This window comes from Salvelinus sp. IW2-2015, linkage group LG25 (assembly GCF_002910315.2).
Source record: "Salvelinus sp. IW2-2015 linkage group LG25, ASM291031v2, whole genome shotgun sequence".
Lineage (NCBI taxonomy): Eukaryota > Metazoa > Chordata > Actinopteri > Salmoniformes > Salmonidae > Salvelinus > Salvelinus sp. IW2-2015.
Genome location: NC_036865.1, coordinates 190,410 through 209,248, shown reverse-complemented (window position 1 = coordinate 209,248; position 18,839 = coordinate 190,410). Strand labels below are relative to the sequence as shown.

Genomic DNA, 18,839 nt, shown 5'->3' with positions numbered 1-18,839 from the left:
TTTGAGTCTATCACAAGCTTCTAAAGCCATGACATAATTTTCTGGAATTTTTCAATGCTGTTTAAAGGCACAGTCATCTTAGTGTATGTAAACTTCTGACCCACTGAAACTGTGATACAGTGAATTATAAGTGAAATAATCTGTTTGTAAACAATTGTTTGAAATATTACTTGTTTCATGCACGTAGATGTCCTAACCGACTTGCCAAAACTATAGTTTGTTAACAAGAAATGTGTGCAGTGGTTGAAAAATGAGCTTTAATGTCTCCAACCTAAATGTATTTAAACTTCCGACTTCAACTGTATATATACAAAAGTATGTGGACACCCCTTCAAATCAGTGGATTTGGCTGTGTATAAAATCTAGCACACAGCCATGCAATCTCCATAGACAAACATTGGCAGTACTGTAGAATGGATTTACTGAAAAGCTCAGTCATAGGATGCCACCTTTCCAACAAGTTAGTTRGTAAATTGTCTGCCCTGCTAGAGCTGCCCTGGTCAACTGTAAGTGCTGTTATTGTGAAGTGGAAATGTCTAGGAGCAACAAAGGCACAGCTGCAAAGTGGTAATCCACACAAACTCACAGAACAGGACCGATGTGGCAGTCTGACGGACTAATCTAGGTTTGGTGGATGCCAGGAAAATGCTACCAGCCCCAATGCATAGTGCCAACTGTAAAGTTTGGTGGAGGAGGAATAATTATCTGGGGCTGTTTTTCATGGTTTGGGCTAGGCCCCTTAGTTCCAGTGAAGGGAAATCTAAACACTACAMCATAAAATGAAATTCTAGYTGATTCTGTGCTTCCAAATTTGTGGCAACAGTTTGGGGAAGGTGCTTACCTGTTTCAGCATGACACTGCCCCTGTGCACAAAGTGAGGTCCATACAGAAATGGTTTGTCGAMATCGGTGTGGAAGAACTTGACTGGCCTGCACAGAGCCCTGACCTCAACCCTATCGAACACCTTTGGGATGAATTGGAATGCCAACTGTGAGCCAGGCCTAATCACKCAACATCAGTGCCTGACCTCACTAATGGTCTTGTGGCTGAATGGAAGCCAGTCCCCGCAGTAATGTTCCAATGTCTAGAAGAGTTGAGGCTGCTAAAACAGGGGGACCAACTCCAAACTAATGCCCATGATTTTGGTATGAGATGTTGGATGATATCGTTGGATGGTGTTGGATACTTTGGTCATGTAGTGTAGCAACCAGCATAGCATATTTCTATTTTTTTCCCATTACGTAGCCAGGGAAGAATTTGACAAGTTCTAGCAACGGGCGCTGCCCGCTTTTTTCATGACTGTGTGCGTGTGTGTGGACCATTTTAAGTCCTTAGTAATTCAGACACTGAGGAACTTGAAGGTCTCGACCCGCTCCACTACACTGCATACCTCGCCCCCCTTTTCCTGTCGTCTACGATCAGCTCCTTGGTCTTCCTGACATTGAGGGAAAGGTTGTTGATCTGACACCACACTGCCAGGTCACTGACCTCCCTGTAGGCTTTCTCATCATTGCCAGTGATGAGGCCTACCACCGTTGCCTACCCTCACCACCTGGGGCCGGCCTGTCAGGAAGTCCAGGATCCAGATGCAGATGGAGGTGTTCGATCCCAAGCTTGGTGACGAGCTTGGAGGGCACTATGGTGTGGAATGCTGATCTGTCGTCAATGGAAAGCATTCTCACATAGGTATTCCTCTTATTTAGGTGGGTGTGGGCAGTGTGGAGTGCAATTGAGATTGTGTCATCTACGTATCTGTTGGGGTGGTGTGCAAATTGAAGTGGGTCTACGGTGCCTGGGATGATGGAGCTGATGTGTACCATAACCAGCCTTTCAAAGCACTTCATGATTACAGATTTGAGTGCTACACAGCAGTACAGGGGAGGGGAAGAGGGAGATGGGGAGGCTGTAGAGGTTGAAATGTAGTGGTGGCTCTGTGAAGTAGATGTTGACCGCTGGATCACTGTTGGTGTTTATTGTTGTGTTCATGGTCGCCAAGTTCAGAATGAGGTTAGCTGAGAAGTGTGTGGACATCTGTGTGTGTGTGTGTGTGTGTGTGTGTGTGTGTGTGTGTGTGTGTGCTCGGGCACACAGCAGGTCTCTTGATATGAAATGTCTTGCCTTATTGGCCAAGCCAAACCAAGTTGATTTAGGCATATTTAGTAGGGGTTATTATCATCATACCCTGAAGGAGTTGCAACACACACACACACACACACATGGTGTTGCCAAAGCTTCAGCTGTTTGGCTATTACAAGCTTTGCATGGTAATCAAAGTGCATTACCACACACACACACACACTTGGCATTTGTACCAATTGGGTAGCTATTAAATTAATGACTACACAACAGTCGCTGCTTGACAGGGTTTCTTCAATGTAATACAAATCGGGTTATTAAAATGTACCCCCCCCACCTGCTATACCCCCTCATTACTTCTGCCCCCCCCCCTTGCACAATAACATTTGTAAGTGTCATAGTCTTTAATTCGATGAGGACAAAGCATGCCTTATCAGTTTAAGGGGAAAAACATTGGACGTTAAATTATTTTAAGACCAAATGACAGTGAAGCTGTGTGTAAAGGTCACTGGAGCAGCCATCGTCTCGTTAGTCTTTACCTCTCACTCCACACACACATCACACACAAACACACACACACACTCAGACACAAAGATATTGAATCCAAGCTCTCTTACAGTATAGACATACCCACACACACGTGCCACCTGTAACACACACTACTCTACCAGTTTTCACACTATTCTACTCTATCTCTCCATTTTGCTCTTTTCTGCTTCTTGTACTGTTGAGTCTAAAGCAAATGTAATACTCATAGAAAGAGATCACCATTCTCCCTACACTGCAACAAATCCTCTCTCTGTGGGTCTCAAATCAATACGAAATATCCAGTTCAGTTAATTTCCTCAAGATTAGTTATCAATCAGTAAATAGTATCACAGTTTTGTGCCTTTTTCTCTCTTTGTTTGGTCTATCCATGTGTTTCATCCACCCATTACTATCCAATTCCTATACATTTCTATATTCTCTTCATCTTGGACCCACAAAGGACAAACTCGCACAAACAAACCACAAACTCCAGAGCGTTCAGACATCTTCCACTGTCCAACACCATCTCTCTCACATTGACTGTGACTCCATACTTCGATGTATGCACTTACACTGACCCAACACACACACACACACACACACACACACACACACACACACACACACACACACACACACACACACACACACACACACACACACACACACACACACACACACACACACACACACAACACACCACACACACACACACACACTAGAATATACTCTAACTTCTTCAGTCACTTCCAGTATCAACTTTCCCTTACTGCTTCTTTGAGAGAGTGTTAGGGAACGCACAGGGAAGAAAGAGGGTAAGAGAGCTGGGAGAGCCTAAAACAATGTCAATTTCCAACACTATCTAAAGCACTAACACTGCAAATACTTACAATCACAACATCTAAGCTTAGCTAACACGTACTGGGAAGTTCTGCACGACTTTTATAGCCAAAGTGTTGCGTTCCACTGTGTAATATCCTATTCATCACTCACCATTCTGACCCCCCACTCTCTTTTCTCCTGTTTACCCCTCTCCCTCTTCTCTTTCTCCTCTTCCACATCTCTTTATAAAGCTAATGAGACTGAAGCAGGTCCCTCTCTTCTCTCACACACACACACACACACACCACACACACACACACACACACACACACACACACACACACACACAACACACACACACACCACACACACAACACACACACACACACACACACACACACACACACACACACACACACACACAGAGGGAGAGAGCGATAGACAGAGTGAGAGACAGGGAGAACCCTTTTAGTTTCTAGATAGCACCTCTAAAAGTGTACATGTAGGTACATTTGAATGTCAGCGTGTGTGTCTGTGGGCATGCATGTGTTCGTGTGCGAGTGTGTAAATGTTTATGTAGCTATATAGGCCTATTTATGTGGTTTCAAGTCGCTGTGGTTGTAAGTAAGTATAATGGCCGCATATGGCTGTGCTATTAATATGTGTTAAGTTTTATTCTGTGTTTGTGTGTGCAGGTGCAGGCCACAGATGCAGACCAGGGGGAGAACGGCAGGGTTTTGTACAAGATCCTCTCTGGTGAGTACAACTTCCCAGTCGCCAGGTGGAGATACTTTTCACACTTGCTCGCACAAAAACAAGTACACACAAAAGACTGGTAACAACAACCCTGCACGCTAATCATACCCTGCATGCATAATCATAACGGTTTATTTGGAGTCATACTGTATTAGCCATTTGAAAGCTCAATGATAAATTTACAAAATGCAGTATCAGATTACTGTTGGTAATATTCTAGTATTAATATTTGAATCTATACCAATACCCTCATGGCCATCTTGCACGCGATCACTCTTAACCTGCAGCTCACATCTGTCTTTCCATTTCTCCCTCTCTCACACCACTCCCTCTCTGTTTCTCTCCCCTTCCCCTCTCCCCCCCCACCCCATCCCCCTCGTTCTGCCTCTTTCTCTGCCCCCCCTCTCTATGTGTGTGTCTCCCTATCTCTGTCTGTCTGCATGTGTAGGAAACAGTAAAAGTCTGTTTAGAATCAATGAGCTCTCGGGGCTCGTGACCCGGGGCCAGAGGGCTCTGGACAGAGAGAGCAGCAGCTCCCACGTGCTAGAGGTAGAGGCCTACAACAGAGACCAAGGCAGGATGAGGAGCTCCGTACGGGTAAGTAGAGTAGGAGGGAAGAGAGGGAGAGGGGGACAGGGTAGGAGGGGAGACCGGGTCGGGAGAGAGGACAGGGCTGGAGGTGGAGGCCTACAACAGTGACCAGGGCAGGATAATGAGCTCCGGACGAGTGAGGATGGAAGGAGGATACAGGGGAGGGTAGTGGGAGACTGGGTAGAGGACAGAGGAGGGGAAGGGAGGGGACAGGGCTGGAGGTGGAGGCCTACAAATAGTGACCAGGGCAGGATGAGAAGCTTTGTACGGGTGAGGCAGGAGATAGGGGAGGAAGAGGGGATGGGGAAGGAGGGGAGAAGAGGAGGGAAGAGGGGATATGGCAGAACATAGAAGAGGAGACTGTTGGGGTCATACATGAGGGAGGAAAAAGGAGAGGATATGTGGCAGGATTTTGAAAATAACAAAGGAGAGAGAGGGTTGTCTATTGGGAGATGAGAGGGTGTTGGACAGGACATATTAGAGTATAGGGCTGGAGTAGAGTATGGGGCAAACGGGAGAGGGCTGTAGGGGTATAACATAAAGGGCACCTGTAAACTTGTGAGTAGTTGTCCAGTTATACTTCTTTGACTCCCAGTCTCTCTGTCTTCCCCCTACAGGTGATAGTGTATGTGGAAGACGCCAACGACGAGCCACCAGTGTTCACCCAACAGCAGTACAACCGCCTGGGCCTGAGGGAGACCGCTGGCATTGGCACCTCTGTCATCGTAGTTCGAGCCACAGACCCCGACACCGGTGGGTGTTGTAGTGTAACATAATGTACTACAGTACCCATAGCCCTCTGTACAAGCTGGTATTATTGATAATAAATACAGTGTAATGTACATACATATACATACTAGTATGTATTGATAAAGAGACAGGACAACATTGTCAGCTTCAGAACATCTTTACGAAAATAAAACGGAATATACTGTACAGAGCATTATGGGTACTGTAGTACATCATGCTACAGGGGTGTCCCTCAGTAAGCCAATGAAGTGGGGTGTTAGAGGGCTCTCCCCYCCTCCATAGTTATTGGTGTTATATGACTCTCATACAGCTTTTATGCTGAGTTGTATTGTGCTGTCTGCCCCCGGTACTGAAACTGGCATTTAGCTGAGCATAATTAATCTGAGTGGCATTTAACCCTCTACTTCTGCTATTCTGTGTGGGCTTCCTCTATTCACTTCCCGTCCTGTAATGTGTAGCGCAAACACTGTGTGGGAGGACTGTTGCTGTGATGTTGACAGTCACCAAACACTACAACTTTGGTCTACATCACCTCTGAGAACATACTGATGTCATATCCTGCCCACTTGTCATGGAAAGTTGGAAATGTCTCTTTGTTACAGCAGAATATAGATTTTTGGTTATATTGTGGTTGGACATTTTAGATAAGTGTGTGTAGCAACAATGCATGGCTACGTACTCCGTTTTAGTGTAAGAGCTGTTTGAAAATACCTCCTGAAATTTCAGCCTGGGTGGGATGGAGTTTTGGCCTGCCTTGTGACATCAGTAGTAGTTAATAAACCGATAAGAAAGAGTTCCAAGCCTCTCTGCCAATAACAGATAGTTTTCAGTTTTGCCCTCTCCACTCGGACCACTCCCAGACAGTCCTAGCAAAATTCTTGCTTGAGAAATTGCTCTTGCTAAGAAGCTATTTTTGTTACTTTTTGAGCATTTAAATTCAAAACAATCACAGTAATGTACTTTATTGTTACCCAGAAATTATTTCATATTGAGAAAAAAACWGCTGCACTTCTCCAAACKTCCTTCCCTTTACACCTTMCCCTGCAACTCCCTCACCTCCTCCCTGTCTTCCCACCCCTCCATCCAGGTGATGGCGGTGCGGTGGCCTATGCCCTCGTCTCCGGGTCCGACCGTAAGTTCGATGTGGACGTGAGCACGGGCCTGGTGACCACTGTAGACTACCTAGACTACGAGACCAAGACCAGCTACCTGATGAACGTGTCGGCTACTAACCAGGCACCGCCGTTCCACCGGGGCTTCTGCACGGTCTACGTGACCTTACTTAATGAGCTTGACGAGGCAGTGGCGTTCTTCTCGGCGGGCTATGAGGTGTCGCTCCAGGAGAACATCGCCACGGGAACGGAGGTGGTGCAGGTACAGGCGCAGTCGGCGGACAACCTCAACCAGCTGTCGTATCGRTTCGACCCGGACACGTCGCCAGCCGCCCTCACCCTCTTCAAGATTGACAGTATCACAGTGAGTCGGTGGACAGGATAGGGTGTAACACCATATTAGCATTTTTCACTCTTAGTGGACTGTAGTGTTAAGGCCAATTCCATTTAAATTCAGGAAGTAACTACAAATCCAATCACAATTTTCCATTGAAAATCATTTTTCCTGAATTGACTGAATTGAAATTGAATTGAACCCCAACCCTGCTGGATACTGTCCTCTGCTCAAAATAGGTTTATACTGTATATTTCAAACTAGGATAAATCAGGTTGTTTGTTCATGTGTTTTCCTTCTTCTCTCCCTCTCTTTTTCCTMCTCTCTTCATCTATCTGTCCATCCGCAGGGTCGTATCACAGTCACAGGGCTGCTGGACAGAGAGAAGGGGGACCTCTACACCCTGACTGTAGTGGCTGACGATGGGGGACCAAAAAAAGACTCCACTGTGGTACGGCAGTCACTTCTTTCTTTTAATCTTTCTTTTTTTTCTTWTTTTTTCTTGTTTTGACATTATTTGCTTGTAAATGTGTATTCCCTGTTGTCAGAGATGGGCAGTYTTTCTGTTATATGTATTTGAAATAGGTATTTGAATTACTTTTAAGTATTTTTAAAATGTTTGTATTTCACTGGCCTGAACTACAATCCAATGTGTTTTGTAACAAGATACTTTTGAGACATGTCATAAACATTTTTATATATTAAAATACTGTACTTTTAAATTCCATTTTCTTAAGCGGTTCACAATTTTCAAATCAAATCAAATTMTATGTGTCATGTGTCAAAAACAACACTGTTGTTTAGTGTGAAACGCTTACTTACAAGCCCTTAACCAACAACGCAGTTTTAAGAAGATAGATTTAACAAAATATTTACTAAATAAAACAAAAGTAAAATCCCCCAAAAAGTAACACAATAAATTAACAATTGCGTGGCCCCTTTTCACCCTGCAAGTCTGATGGCACTATGGTGTGATAAGAGTGTCTGGTAAATGACCAGAATGTTAATATAAAAATGAACACTTGCAAAGCATGCTGGGAATTATTCTAAAGAGCTCTGCCCCCAAAACAAGGCCAATAATAATTTTTACATAAACATTTACATTTTGGTAATTTAGCAGACACTCGTATCCAAAGTGACTTACAGTCGTTGCATTCAACTAAAGTAGGTAAACAACCACATATCACAGTCTGTTACCATATCACAGTCTATCCCATATTGTTACCTTAACTGAGAATGTTGTGGTGAAGGCATGTACTTGCAAAAGTATATTGTATTTTGAAAATAACAAAATACCTCAAATAATTATATTGTGATTTGATACAACACTTTGCAGAAGTATTTTAAATGGCATTTTGAWACATTGGTCTTTAGAGTATTTTGTCATTTGAACAAGAAAGTATCTTTGCCCATCTCTGCCCGTTGTCAGGTCTCACCTGTTTTCAATAATGAACCATGTAACAATTTGTTTCATCTATTCTGTTGTAGAAAATGTCAGTTAATGACCAGCTTTGTTTTCATCTCGTTATTGCTATCTCATGGGGAAATTGCAGAAGGTACGTGTTGCTTTCCGTCTTCAGTCTGGAGAACTGCCTTAAAGTTTTAATGAAAAGCTTAATTACGTTTGTGCGTGTGTGTACGTATGTGTCACAAATGTTCTTTCATTATTTTTAAACAGCATACCGTGTTAATCATATTAAAATCAAAAGGTATGTGGCATTCCATCCTCCTTGTCAATGGCAATCTCTCATTGGTTGTGTCTATACATGTGGCAGGTGTCAATCACCATACTCGATGAGAATGACAACAGTCCCGAGTTTGATATCACATCTGATTCGTCGGTGGAGATTCCAGAGAACACGCCCGTCGGGAAGAGAGTGGCTGTGGTGCTGGGGCGCGACAAAGATGCTGGGAATAATGCACTGGTTAGAGAGAGAGACTTTTGAATTTTTGTGCTGCATACTCACCTTGCCCTCTACCCCACGATACAAAACAACATCACACATCACAATAACCAAAACCTCACCACTTCTACAACTGTATATCTAACCCATCTTCCCCAGTTATATAGACGGCCTCCCCGACACACCATATCTCCTTAAACATCGCCATACTGTTYATAATTGTATAGAACTCAAATRCCACCGTAAGGCGCGCAGAGATCCCATTAAATCATAGTAAAGGGTCTGTTATCCCCCCCACCTTTGATCCTGTTCCTCCTTGTTAGCCAAATAGCCAACTTTGCCTGAGCAAACAGAAAATTCAACAACACATATTGGCCTTTTCCTTATTCGAATACCTGTACCCCATTATAAACATACACTCACACAAACATTCCAACAGAGACATTAATGGCATTAACCTGGCGCACACAGAAAACACATAATGCACAGTTTCACTCATGACACAGAAAGGACTCCCCTGTCTGACTCCRGGGTCGACCRGTGCCAACCAGCTATTAGTGGCCAGGGCTCCATGTAGAACCCTCCACTTGAGGTCCCCTGACCTCTTTCGTACTGGGAGTTTGTAGAGCCTCCTCCATCTAAAACCAACCATACCCCCTGCCACTGATGTGCCTTCACTCCTGACAGGCTCCAAATGTTCCTCACCTTAATGCAGAGGTTGTAGAGGGCTTTACCTCCCACCCCCCAACTCCCCCAGGCTCGGAGTGTTAAAGTGCAACAAGTCCTCCATACCCCCTTGCCGGTCCCCAGTCTCTGCTGTCACCTGCTGTGGTGGAAACATTGGTGGACCCTCCCCCTTTGGCATCTCAAACACCCCCCTTACTGGTACAGTCAGTGCCTCCTGGACCTCCACAGGAATCTCTCCAGCAGCCTAAGATATGTTAGTCCTGTTTGTTGTGCCAGGACTTCCGGGGTTTTCCCACCCCTCCTCCCCCCGCAGCCGCAYGTCGGCAGCTCATCGGCAACTCTCCTACCCCAACACACTCACGCAACACGCAAAAGAAGTCCAGTCCAATTCCACTGGGATTCCATCGACCCCCGGTGCACGGCTGGGGGACATCTGGGTTGCGGCCTCCGCCAATACATGGGACAATAGGGGAATGTCCATTTCATCCCTCTGTGCCAGAGAGAGCTTAGGGAGTTATGCAAACAACACCTGAGCACATATTGGATCTCACAGTTCTGCCCTATACAACTCAGTATAAAACTCCACAGTCCGCTCCCGCATCTCCCCCACCACAGAGGTCACCCGCCCATCCGACAGCCGCAGACAATGCATACCCTTGGCTTCACCGCTCTGTCTTTCCAAACAAAGAAGAAGGAGCAATCTCCCTGAGCATGGAGAACCTAGCTCTTACAAGTGCTCCCTTTGCTTTAACCTGGAAAAAACTGCCCAGGCCCCTACGTAATTCAGCTAAATTAGCCTTGCCCAAACCAGCTCTACCTCCACTTCACTGATACTACACTCGAGTACCCCCAATACTCTCCTAGCCTCTAAGGATGGGAGAGCTGTATTCTGATGACAGAAAATACAAATGTTTATATTTACCACATCCCACTATTGACTCAGAGATTCATACTCCTCTCTTCGCTGCCCCCAACAAAAAGTCTGGAAACCTGATRAAAAAGTGGCAGAGCTTAACATTTAACTTCCAATAGGATGCCTGCCGATGGCCCTGGTGAAWTAGATAGCCGAGCTATGGTTATGTGGTGATCCGAAAAACCCACCGGGAGAATGGTAGCGCCCAACAGCCTATTGCTCTGATGTAAAACTGATCGAGTCGCGCTGCACTCACCCTAGCCCCAAAGACCTGTTCACCCATGTATACTGTCTTGTGTTGGGATATCTAGTTCTCCAAACATCCACTAGGTCAAACTGCTTAATGATGTCCCTGAAATCCATCATGCAGTTCCAATCCCCGCCGACCCCCAGCGTCTCCTCAGGCGCTACCTGTGAGAGTTCCTGTCTAAGACACCAAAACAGACGCCCCATCTCTCTCCCTGCGTTAGTCACATACACATTTATAAGGACAAAACCCCTGTTGTTAATTTCTGCTTTTACTACAAGCAGTCTACTCATACACACCTCCTTTGAGGAGCAAATTTTTAACGGCCAAACCCGGTGCAAAAAGGACTGCCACCCCTGCACTAATATTTGTTCTATGGCTCAGCACACTTGACCCTTTCCACCAGAGCCCCCAATCGACTTCWTTCACCACATCACTATGCGTCTCCTGCAGAAACAATACCTGTATTTTTGGGGGTTTTACATACTCACCCAACAGACTCCTCTCCTCCTTTTTCCCTCATCTCTGGTGCCATTTATTTTAAGCGAGCCTACCCGAAGAGTRGACATAAGAAGTGGGAGAACAGCCAGCAAAGAAAGAGACCAATAGTAAAGCTCAAAAAGCCCCATGCCAATTTTAAATCTAAACAGCGTCTGAAGTTAGACCCTTACGCACAGTTGTGACCCACTTTCTCAACCTAAAACATTTCCTGGGTGAGAGAACACCATGCCCCTCATTTTTCATAGCGTGTTGTACTGATCTCACAAACTTTCCCGGATRACAACAAAAAAAGCTTAAAGATGAACCTTTTTCCCTTTAGTCTCATTCGGGAACTTTGACAGTTTCCTCACCTTGTACTTTGACCTCTGCCTGACTGTCTGTCAGCTCTGGACCCATTGAGGCGGAGTCTGAAAAGAAAGCCTCCTCATCGTCCTCAGACTCACCTTCCTCCTCCTTCTCATCTCCATCTCCCATCCTGACCACCTGCCCTTTCTTTCTAGTCAGAGCCTCCCCCCAACAACAGATGAAGGTTCCTTAGTGCCTTTGACCACACCAAGCCCTCTACCCTCCCACCTCTTTATTCGCCCCTTTTCCTCTTCCGGCTGACACCTCATCCACCGCCCATAGTCGCTTGCCTCTTCCCCACTACACTCTCCTCATCCACTTAGCATAACCTGACTAGGCCCAGCCTCATCTACCCCACCATCCATGACATGACTAGACCCAGCCTCATCTGCACCACATTCCATATCGACTAGACTAGCCTCGGCTACACCACCACCACCATCTATACGCCTGATAGACCCAGCCTATATCTACACACCATGTATAGCATGACAGACCTAGCCTCAGCTACACCACCACCACCATGCGGCGGGAGAAGAGAGAGAGAGAGAAAGAAAGAGAAGAGAGATCGATCAAGCAAGCCTAGTTGAACTATTTTTCTGCTCTTTGTCTCTCTCTCTCTCAGGTGAACTTCAGTCTGGTGGCAGGAAACATGCAGGATGTGTTTGAGATCCGGACAGTGAACCACACCAATGGAGAGATCTCTGTACAACTCCCCTCTGGACCGAGAGTCTGTTGACCGCTACCTGCTCAAAGGTTACAACCTGTGTCACATCCATTTATTCATTTATTTATTTGATTTAACCCTTATTAACTAGGTAAGTCAGTTAGAACAATTCTTATTTACAATGACAGCCTGCCAAAAGGCAAAAGGCTCCCTGCGGGTACGGGGATAAAAAAAATATATATACAGTTGAAGTCAGAAGTTTACATGCACTTAGGTTGGAGTCATTAAAACTAGTTTTCAACCACTCAACAAATTTCTTGTTAACAAACTATAATTTTGGCAAGTCGGTTAGGACATCTACTTTGTGCATGACACAAGTCATTTTTCCAACATTGTTTACAGACAGATTATTTCACTCATAATTCACTGTATCACAATTCCAGTGGGTCAGAAGTTTACATACATAAGTTGACTGTGCCTTTAAACAGCTTGGAGAAATGTCCTCTGGTCTGATGAAAACAAAAATGGAACTGTTTGGCCATAATGACCATCGTTATGTTTGGAGGAAAAAAGGGTGAAGCTTGCAAGCCGAAGAACACCATCCCAACCGTGAAGCACGGGGGTGGCAGCATCATGTTGTGAGGGTGCTTTGCTGCAGGAGGGACTGGTGCACTTCACAGTAGATGGCATCATGAGTGAGGAAAATGATGTGGATATATTGAAGCAACCATCTCAAGACATGAGTCAGGAAGTTAAAGCTTGGTCGCAAATTAGTCTTCCAAATGGACAATGACCCCAAGCATACTTCCAAAGTTGTGGCAAAATGGCTTAAGGACAACAAAGTCAAGGTATTGGAGTGGCCATCAAAGCCCTGACCTCAATCCCATTGAAGATTTGTGGAAGAACTGACAAGCGTGTGCGAGCAGAGGCCTATAAACCTGCTCAGTTACAGAGCTCTGTCAGGAGGAATGGGCCAGAATTCATCCAATTTATTGTGGGAAGCTTGTGGAAAGCTACCCGAAAAGTTTGACTCAAGTTAAACATTTTAAAGGCAATGCTACAAATACTAATTGAGTGTATGTAAACTTCTGACCCACTGGGAATGTGATGAAAGAAATAAAGCTGAAATAAATCATCTCTCTACTATTATTCTTACATTTCACATTCTTAAAATAAAGTTGTGATCCTAACTGACTAATTTATACTAGGATTAAATGTCAGGAATGGTGAAAAACTCAGTTTAAATGTATTTGGCTAAGGTGTATGTAAACTTCCGACATCAACTGTAAATATTGGACAAAACACACATCACGACAAGAGAGACAACACAACGCTACATGAAGTGAGACCTAAGACGTCTGGGGGAAACGTGGCACCATCCCCARGGTGAAGCATGGTGGTGGCAGCATAATGCTGTGGCGATGTTTTTCAGCGGCAGGGACTGGGAGACTAGTCAGGATCGAGGGAAAAATGAACTGAGCAAAGGACAGAGAGATCCTTAATGAAAACCTGCTCCAGAGCACTCAGGACGTCAGACTGGGGCGAAGGTTCACCTTCCAACAGGACACTGATCCTAAGCACACAGCCAAGACAACGCAGGAGTGGCTTCGGGACAAGTCTCTGAATGTCCTTGAGTGGCCCAGCCAGAGTCCGGATCTGAAACCGATTCAACATCTCTGGATCGACTTGAAAATAGGTGTGAAGTGATGCTTCCCATCCAACCTGACAGAGCTTGAGAGGATCTGCAGAGAAGAATAGGAGAAACTCCCCAAATACAGGTGTGCCAAGCTTCTAGCGTCATACCCAAGAAGACTTGAGGCTTTAATCACTGCCAATGGTCCTTCAACAAAGTACTGAGTAAAGGGTCTGAATAGTTATMTAAATTGAATTGAACAGACATATTTTAGTTTTTATAAATTTGATAAAATGTCTAAAAACACATMTTTGCTTTGTCATTATGGGGTATTYTGTGTAGATTGATGAGGGYAAAAAACYATTTACTCAACTTTAGAATAAGGCTGTAACGTAACAAAATGTGGATAAAGTCAATACTTTTCGAATGCACTGTATAGCGTTATGGAATTAAGTATTCTCATTTTAAAATGTATGTTTTGCCGGTGGGTGTGTCCTTATGTGCGTACACATCAAATAACYTTTTATTTGTCACATGCGCCAAATAGAACTGGTGTAGACCTTACCGTGAAATGCTTGCTTACGGACCCTTCCCAACGATGCAGAGTATAAAAATAATAATGCAAATGATATAGTAACAAGAATAATAAAATAAAATACACAAGAATGGCGCTACAGACAGGGAGTATCAGTACCAGTTCAATGTGTAGGTATGAGGTATTTGCGGTAGATACTGTATGTACATCACGGGAGGTTGGTGGCACCTTAATTGGGGAGGACGYGCTTGTGGTAATGGCTGTAGCYGAATGGGTGGAATGGTATCAAATACATCAAACACATGGTTTCCATAACATTTCATTAGCTCCACTGATGTACATGAAGGCAAGGTAAAGTGACTATGCATGAGGATAGATAATAATAAGAGTAAAATAAAGAACAGAGTAACAGCAGCAAAGGACTGTAAAAGTGCGTGCGTGTGTGTAATGTGTATGTATGTGTGTGTTGTGTCGGTATGCGTGTGTGTGTGTCATGTGTGTGCGGATGTGCATATGAATGTGTGTTGATCTTGTATGGGAGTGTCAATGTAGTGAGTGTGTATATATACTCTAGTGAYTGCGCGTAGGGTCAGTACAAGACAGAGTCAGTGCAGATAGTTTGGGTACCATTAATTGACTATTTAGCAGTCTGGCTATTTAGCAGTCTTGCGGCTTTTGGGTAGAAGCTGTCTCGGAGCCTGTTGGTCCGAGAGCCGATGCTCCGATTGCCGGACGGTAGCAGAGTGAACAGTCAATGGCTTGGGTGGCTGGAGTCTTTGGCAATTTTTAGGCACTTCCTCTGACACTGCCTGAAATAGAGATGGCGGTCCCTCTGTAGCACTTTGCGGTCAAGGGCAGTGCATTTGCCATACCAAGCGGTGATGCAGCCAGTCAAGATGCTCTCGATAGTGCAGCTGTAGAACTTTTTGAAGATCTGAGGGCCCATACCAAATCTTTTCAGCCTTCTGAGGGAGAAGAGGTGCTGTCGTGCCATCTTCATGACTGTGCGGSTGTGGACCATGTTAAGTCCTTGGTGATGTGGACGCCAAGGAACTTGAAGCTCTCTACCCGCTCCACAACAGCCCTGTCGATGTGGATAGGGGCATGCTCTTTGTCTTACTGACATTGAGGTAGAGATTGTTGTCCTGGCACACTGCTAAGTCTCTGACCTCCTCCCTGTAGGCTGACTCATCGCCATTGGTGATCAGGCSTACCAATAATAGATAATAGTGTWGGAGTCATGCGTCGGGGGCTGGCCCATCAGGAAGTCCAGGATCCAGTTGCAGAGGGAGGGGTTCAGTCCCAGGGTCCCTAGCTTGGTGATGAGCTTGGAGGGGACTATGGTGTTGAACTCTGAGCTGTAGTCTATGAACAGCATTCTCACATTAGTTATTTCCCCTCTTGTCAGGGTGGGGGAGGGCAGTGTGAAGTGCAATTGAGATGGCATCATCTGTGGATCTGTTGGGGCAGTATGCGAATTGGAATGTGTCTAGGGTGTCTGGGATGATGTGTCATGACTAGCCTTTCAAAACACTTCATAATTACAGATGTGAGTGCTACAGGGCAATAATCATTTAGGCAGGTTACCTTTTGAGCTCTTGGGAACAGGGACAATGGTGGTCAGTTGAAACATGTCAGGATTACAGACTGGGACAAGGAGAGATTTAAAATGTATGTGAAGCCACTTGCCAGCTGGTCTGCGCATGCTTTGAGAATGCGTCCTGGTATAGCKTTTGCCTTGTGATTTTTAACCTGTTAAAAGGATTGGCCCCCTTTTTTCCCCAATTTTTGCCTAAAATGACATACCCAAATCTAACTGCCTGTAGCTCAGGCCCTGAAGCAAGAATATGCATMTTCTTGATACCATTTGAAAGGAAACACTTTGACGTTTGTGGAATTGTGAAAGGATTGTAGGAGAATATAACACATTAGATCTYGTAAAAGATAATACAAAGAAAAAAACTATATWTTTTTTGTATTTTTTTMGTATCATCATCTTTGAAATGCAAGAGCAATGGCCATAATGTATTATTCCAGCCCCGGTGCAATTTAGATTTTGGCCACTAGATGGCAGCAGTGTATATGCAATGTTTTTAGACTGATCCAATGAACCATTGCTTTTCTGTTCAAAATMTTGTATCAAGACTGCCCAAATGTGCCTAATTGGTTTATTAATAACTTTTCATGTTCAAAACTGTGAACTCTCCTCAAACAATAGCATAATATTATTTCACTGTAATAGCTACTGTAAATTGAACAGTGCAGTTAGATTAACAAGAATTTAAGCTTTCTGCCAATATCAGATATATCTATGTCCTGGGAAATGTTCTTGTTACTTACAACCTCATGCTATTTGCATTAGCCAACGTTAGCTCAACCGTCCCTCAGGGGACCCACCAATCCTTAAGTTAAATGTTTTGCTCATATAGGCCACGAAGCGCAAGATCACACAGTTATCTGGAAAAACAGGGGCTTTCACACAAAGCACAGTGTTATATTCCTCGAAGCAAACATAAAAGGCATTTAGCTAGTTTAGGATTTCTGCATCGCTGGGCAACTCATGGCTGGGTTTCCCTTTTGTAATCCGTTATCGTCTGCAAGCCTTGCCACAAACGATGAATGTCGGAGGCGCTGTAATAGGATTCCACCTTCTTCCTATATTATCCTTTTGCATGTTTGATGTCTCGTCAGTGGTCATAGCGGGCTTTCTTGTATGTGTCCATGTCCCTGGCCCGTTCATTGTAAGCGGTAGCTCTAGCCTTTAGCCCAGCATGGATATTGCCTGTAATCCATGGTTTTTGGTTTGGATACGTTCTTAGTCACTGTGGGGACAACATCATCATGCGCTTATTGATGAAGCCCATGACTGTAAARTCATCAATGCTATCTGATGAATCCCGGAACATATTCCAGTCTGTACTAGCAAAACAGTCTTGTAGCCTCGCATCTGCTTCATCCGACCACTTCCGTAGTGAGCGCATCACTGGTAATTCCTGTTTGAGCTTTTCTATGTAAACAGGATGCAGGAAAATGGAGTCATGGTCAGATTTGCCGAAGGGAGGACGAGGTAGGGCCTTGTATGCATTTCTGTTGGTAGAATAAATGTGGTCTAGAGTTTTAGCGCCCCTAGTGGCACAGGAGACGTGTTGGTAGAAGTGAGGTAGGATGGTTTTAAGTCTCCCCCGTTAAAGTCATCACCCACCAGAAATGCTGCCTCTTGGTGAGCGGTTTCTTGTTTATTTATGGCCCCATACAGTTTGTTGGCTGCCAGTGTGATGTCGGCTTGTGGAGAGATGTGGACAGCAGTGATAATTACAGATGAGAACTCTTGGCAGCTTACAATYAGGTATTCTACAGTCCATCAGGTGACAAAAGCAAGAGATTTCCTTTACACTTGAAGCAGCACACCAGTTGTTATTTATGAAAAAACACACTCCACCTCCTTTCGACTTTCCAGAAGCTGCCGTCCGATCCTGCCGCAGCATGGAGAATCCACCGAGTACTGCGTGCATAGCCACGTTTCAGTAAGACATAGAATATTTCAGCTTTTCAAGTGTCTCTGATAAGAGATTCTCGAACTAAGCTCATCCATTTTATTGTTYAGTGAKTGGACATTTGCCAATAGAACGGAGGTGAGCGCCGTTTGGTTTTCTCTTCGCCTCAATTTCACCAGGACTCCACCTTATCTCCTGCGTCTATGCCTTCAGTGTTTTGGTAGCCCATGGAACAAAGGAATAGGGTCCGGTATGAACAGTGGAACAGCTGAGTCGGAGTTMAAGTTGTATTTGAAGTCTAAATCGAGGTTAGTAACTATCGAATCTGATGGCCAGAAGTGCTTAGTGGTGTGAACTTTCTGTACAAAAAAAGTWAAGATAAATATGATAAAAGTCACTATATAGCAAAGTTGGGTTGGAACTCGTAAGATATCGGGCTTCTCCTTCAGAGAAGAATACCGCAGTGTACTGTATACCCATATGTATGCCCACCTACTTATGTGTGTGAGTAATTGAACGTGTGTGCACGTACACTATATCTGACGCACCTCCTGGATTTGGTCTTATGTGGCAAAATTTGAAATTGTTTTTTAAATTGGATAAAACTACAGACTCAAGGCAACAAAATGGTATATCATACATWGCATTTTTMAGGAACAATGGGAAAGTAATTTTGCTTTGAAAGTTGATAAACTTGTAAACTCACTTTTGAGAAAATGGACTCTGAATATTTTGGCATCTAGTGAAGAGTTCTTCTTTGCCTACATCCATTCAGCATCGTTCACACCCTCTTAAGCTTTAGCCCCACCTATCTCGTTTCGGTCTCGGAGCATTCAGAGCGCACACTTGATGCTCTGGTCGATGATTTGTTTACCTCTGGATAACACGAAAACAGCCTAACCAGCTCTGCTGGCAACAATTTTATTACGCTTTTTTGCGAGTGT

The 18,839-nt window shown here is 44.5% G+C and overlaps 1 protein-coding gene and 1 pseudogene across 1 annotated transcript in view; both read left to right on the top strand.

Moving 5' to 3' along the window:
- LOC111951671 (cadherin-23-like) overlaps window positions 1–7,887 on the top strand; it is a 115,415-nt gene extending 107,528 nt beyond the window's left edge. Inside the window, exons 22-26 of the mRNA XM_024134577.2 lie at window positions 4,122–4,182; window positions 4,631–4,779; window positions 5,391–5,526; window positions 6,611–6,999; window positions 7,319–7,887. Of these exons, the coding sequence (XP_023990345.2) occupies window positions 4,122–4,182; window positions 4,631–4,779; window positions 5,391–5,526; window positions 6,611–6,999; window positions 7,319–7,480 (897 nt within the window). The 3' untranslated portion in view covers window positions 7,481–7,887. The remainder of the gene's footprint in view (window positions 1–4,121; window positions 4,183–4,630; window positions 4,780–5,390; window positions 5,527–6,610; window positions 7,000–7,318) is intronic.
- A 308-nt stretch (window positions 7,888–8,195) lies between these two features.
- Window positions 8,196–13,991, top strand: LOC139022964 (cadherin-10-like; annotated as a pseudogene).
- Window positions 13,992–18,839: the final 4,848 nt, after the last annotated feature.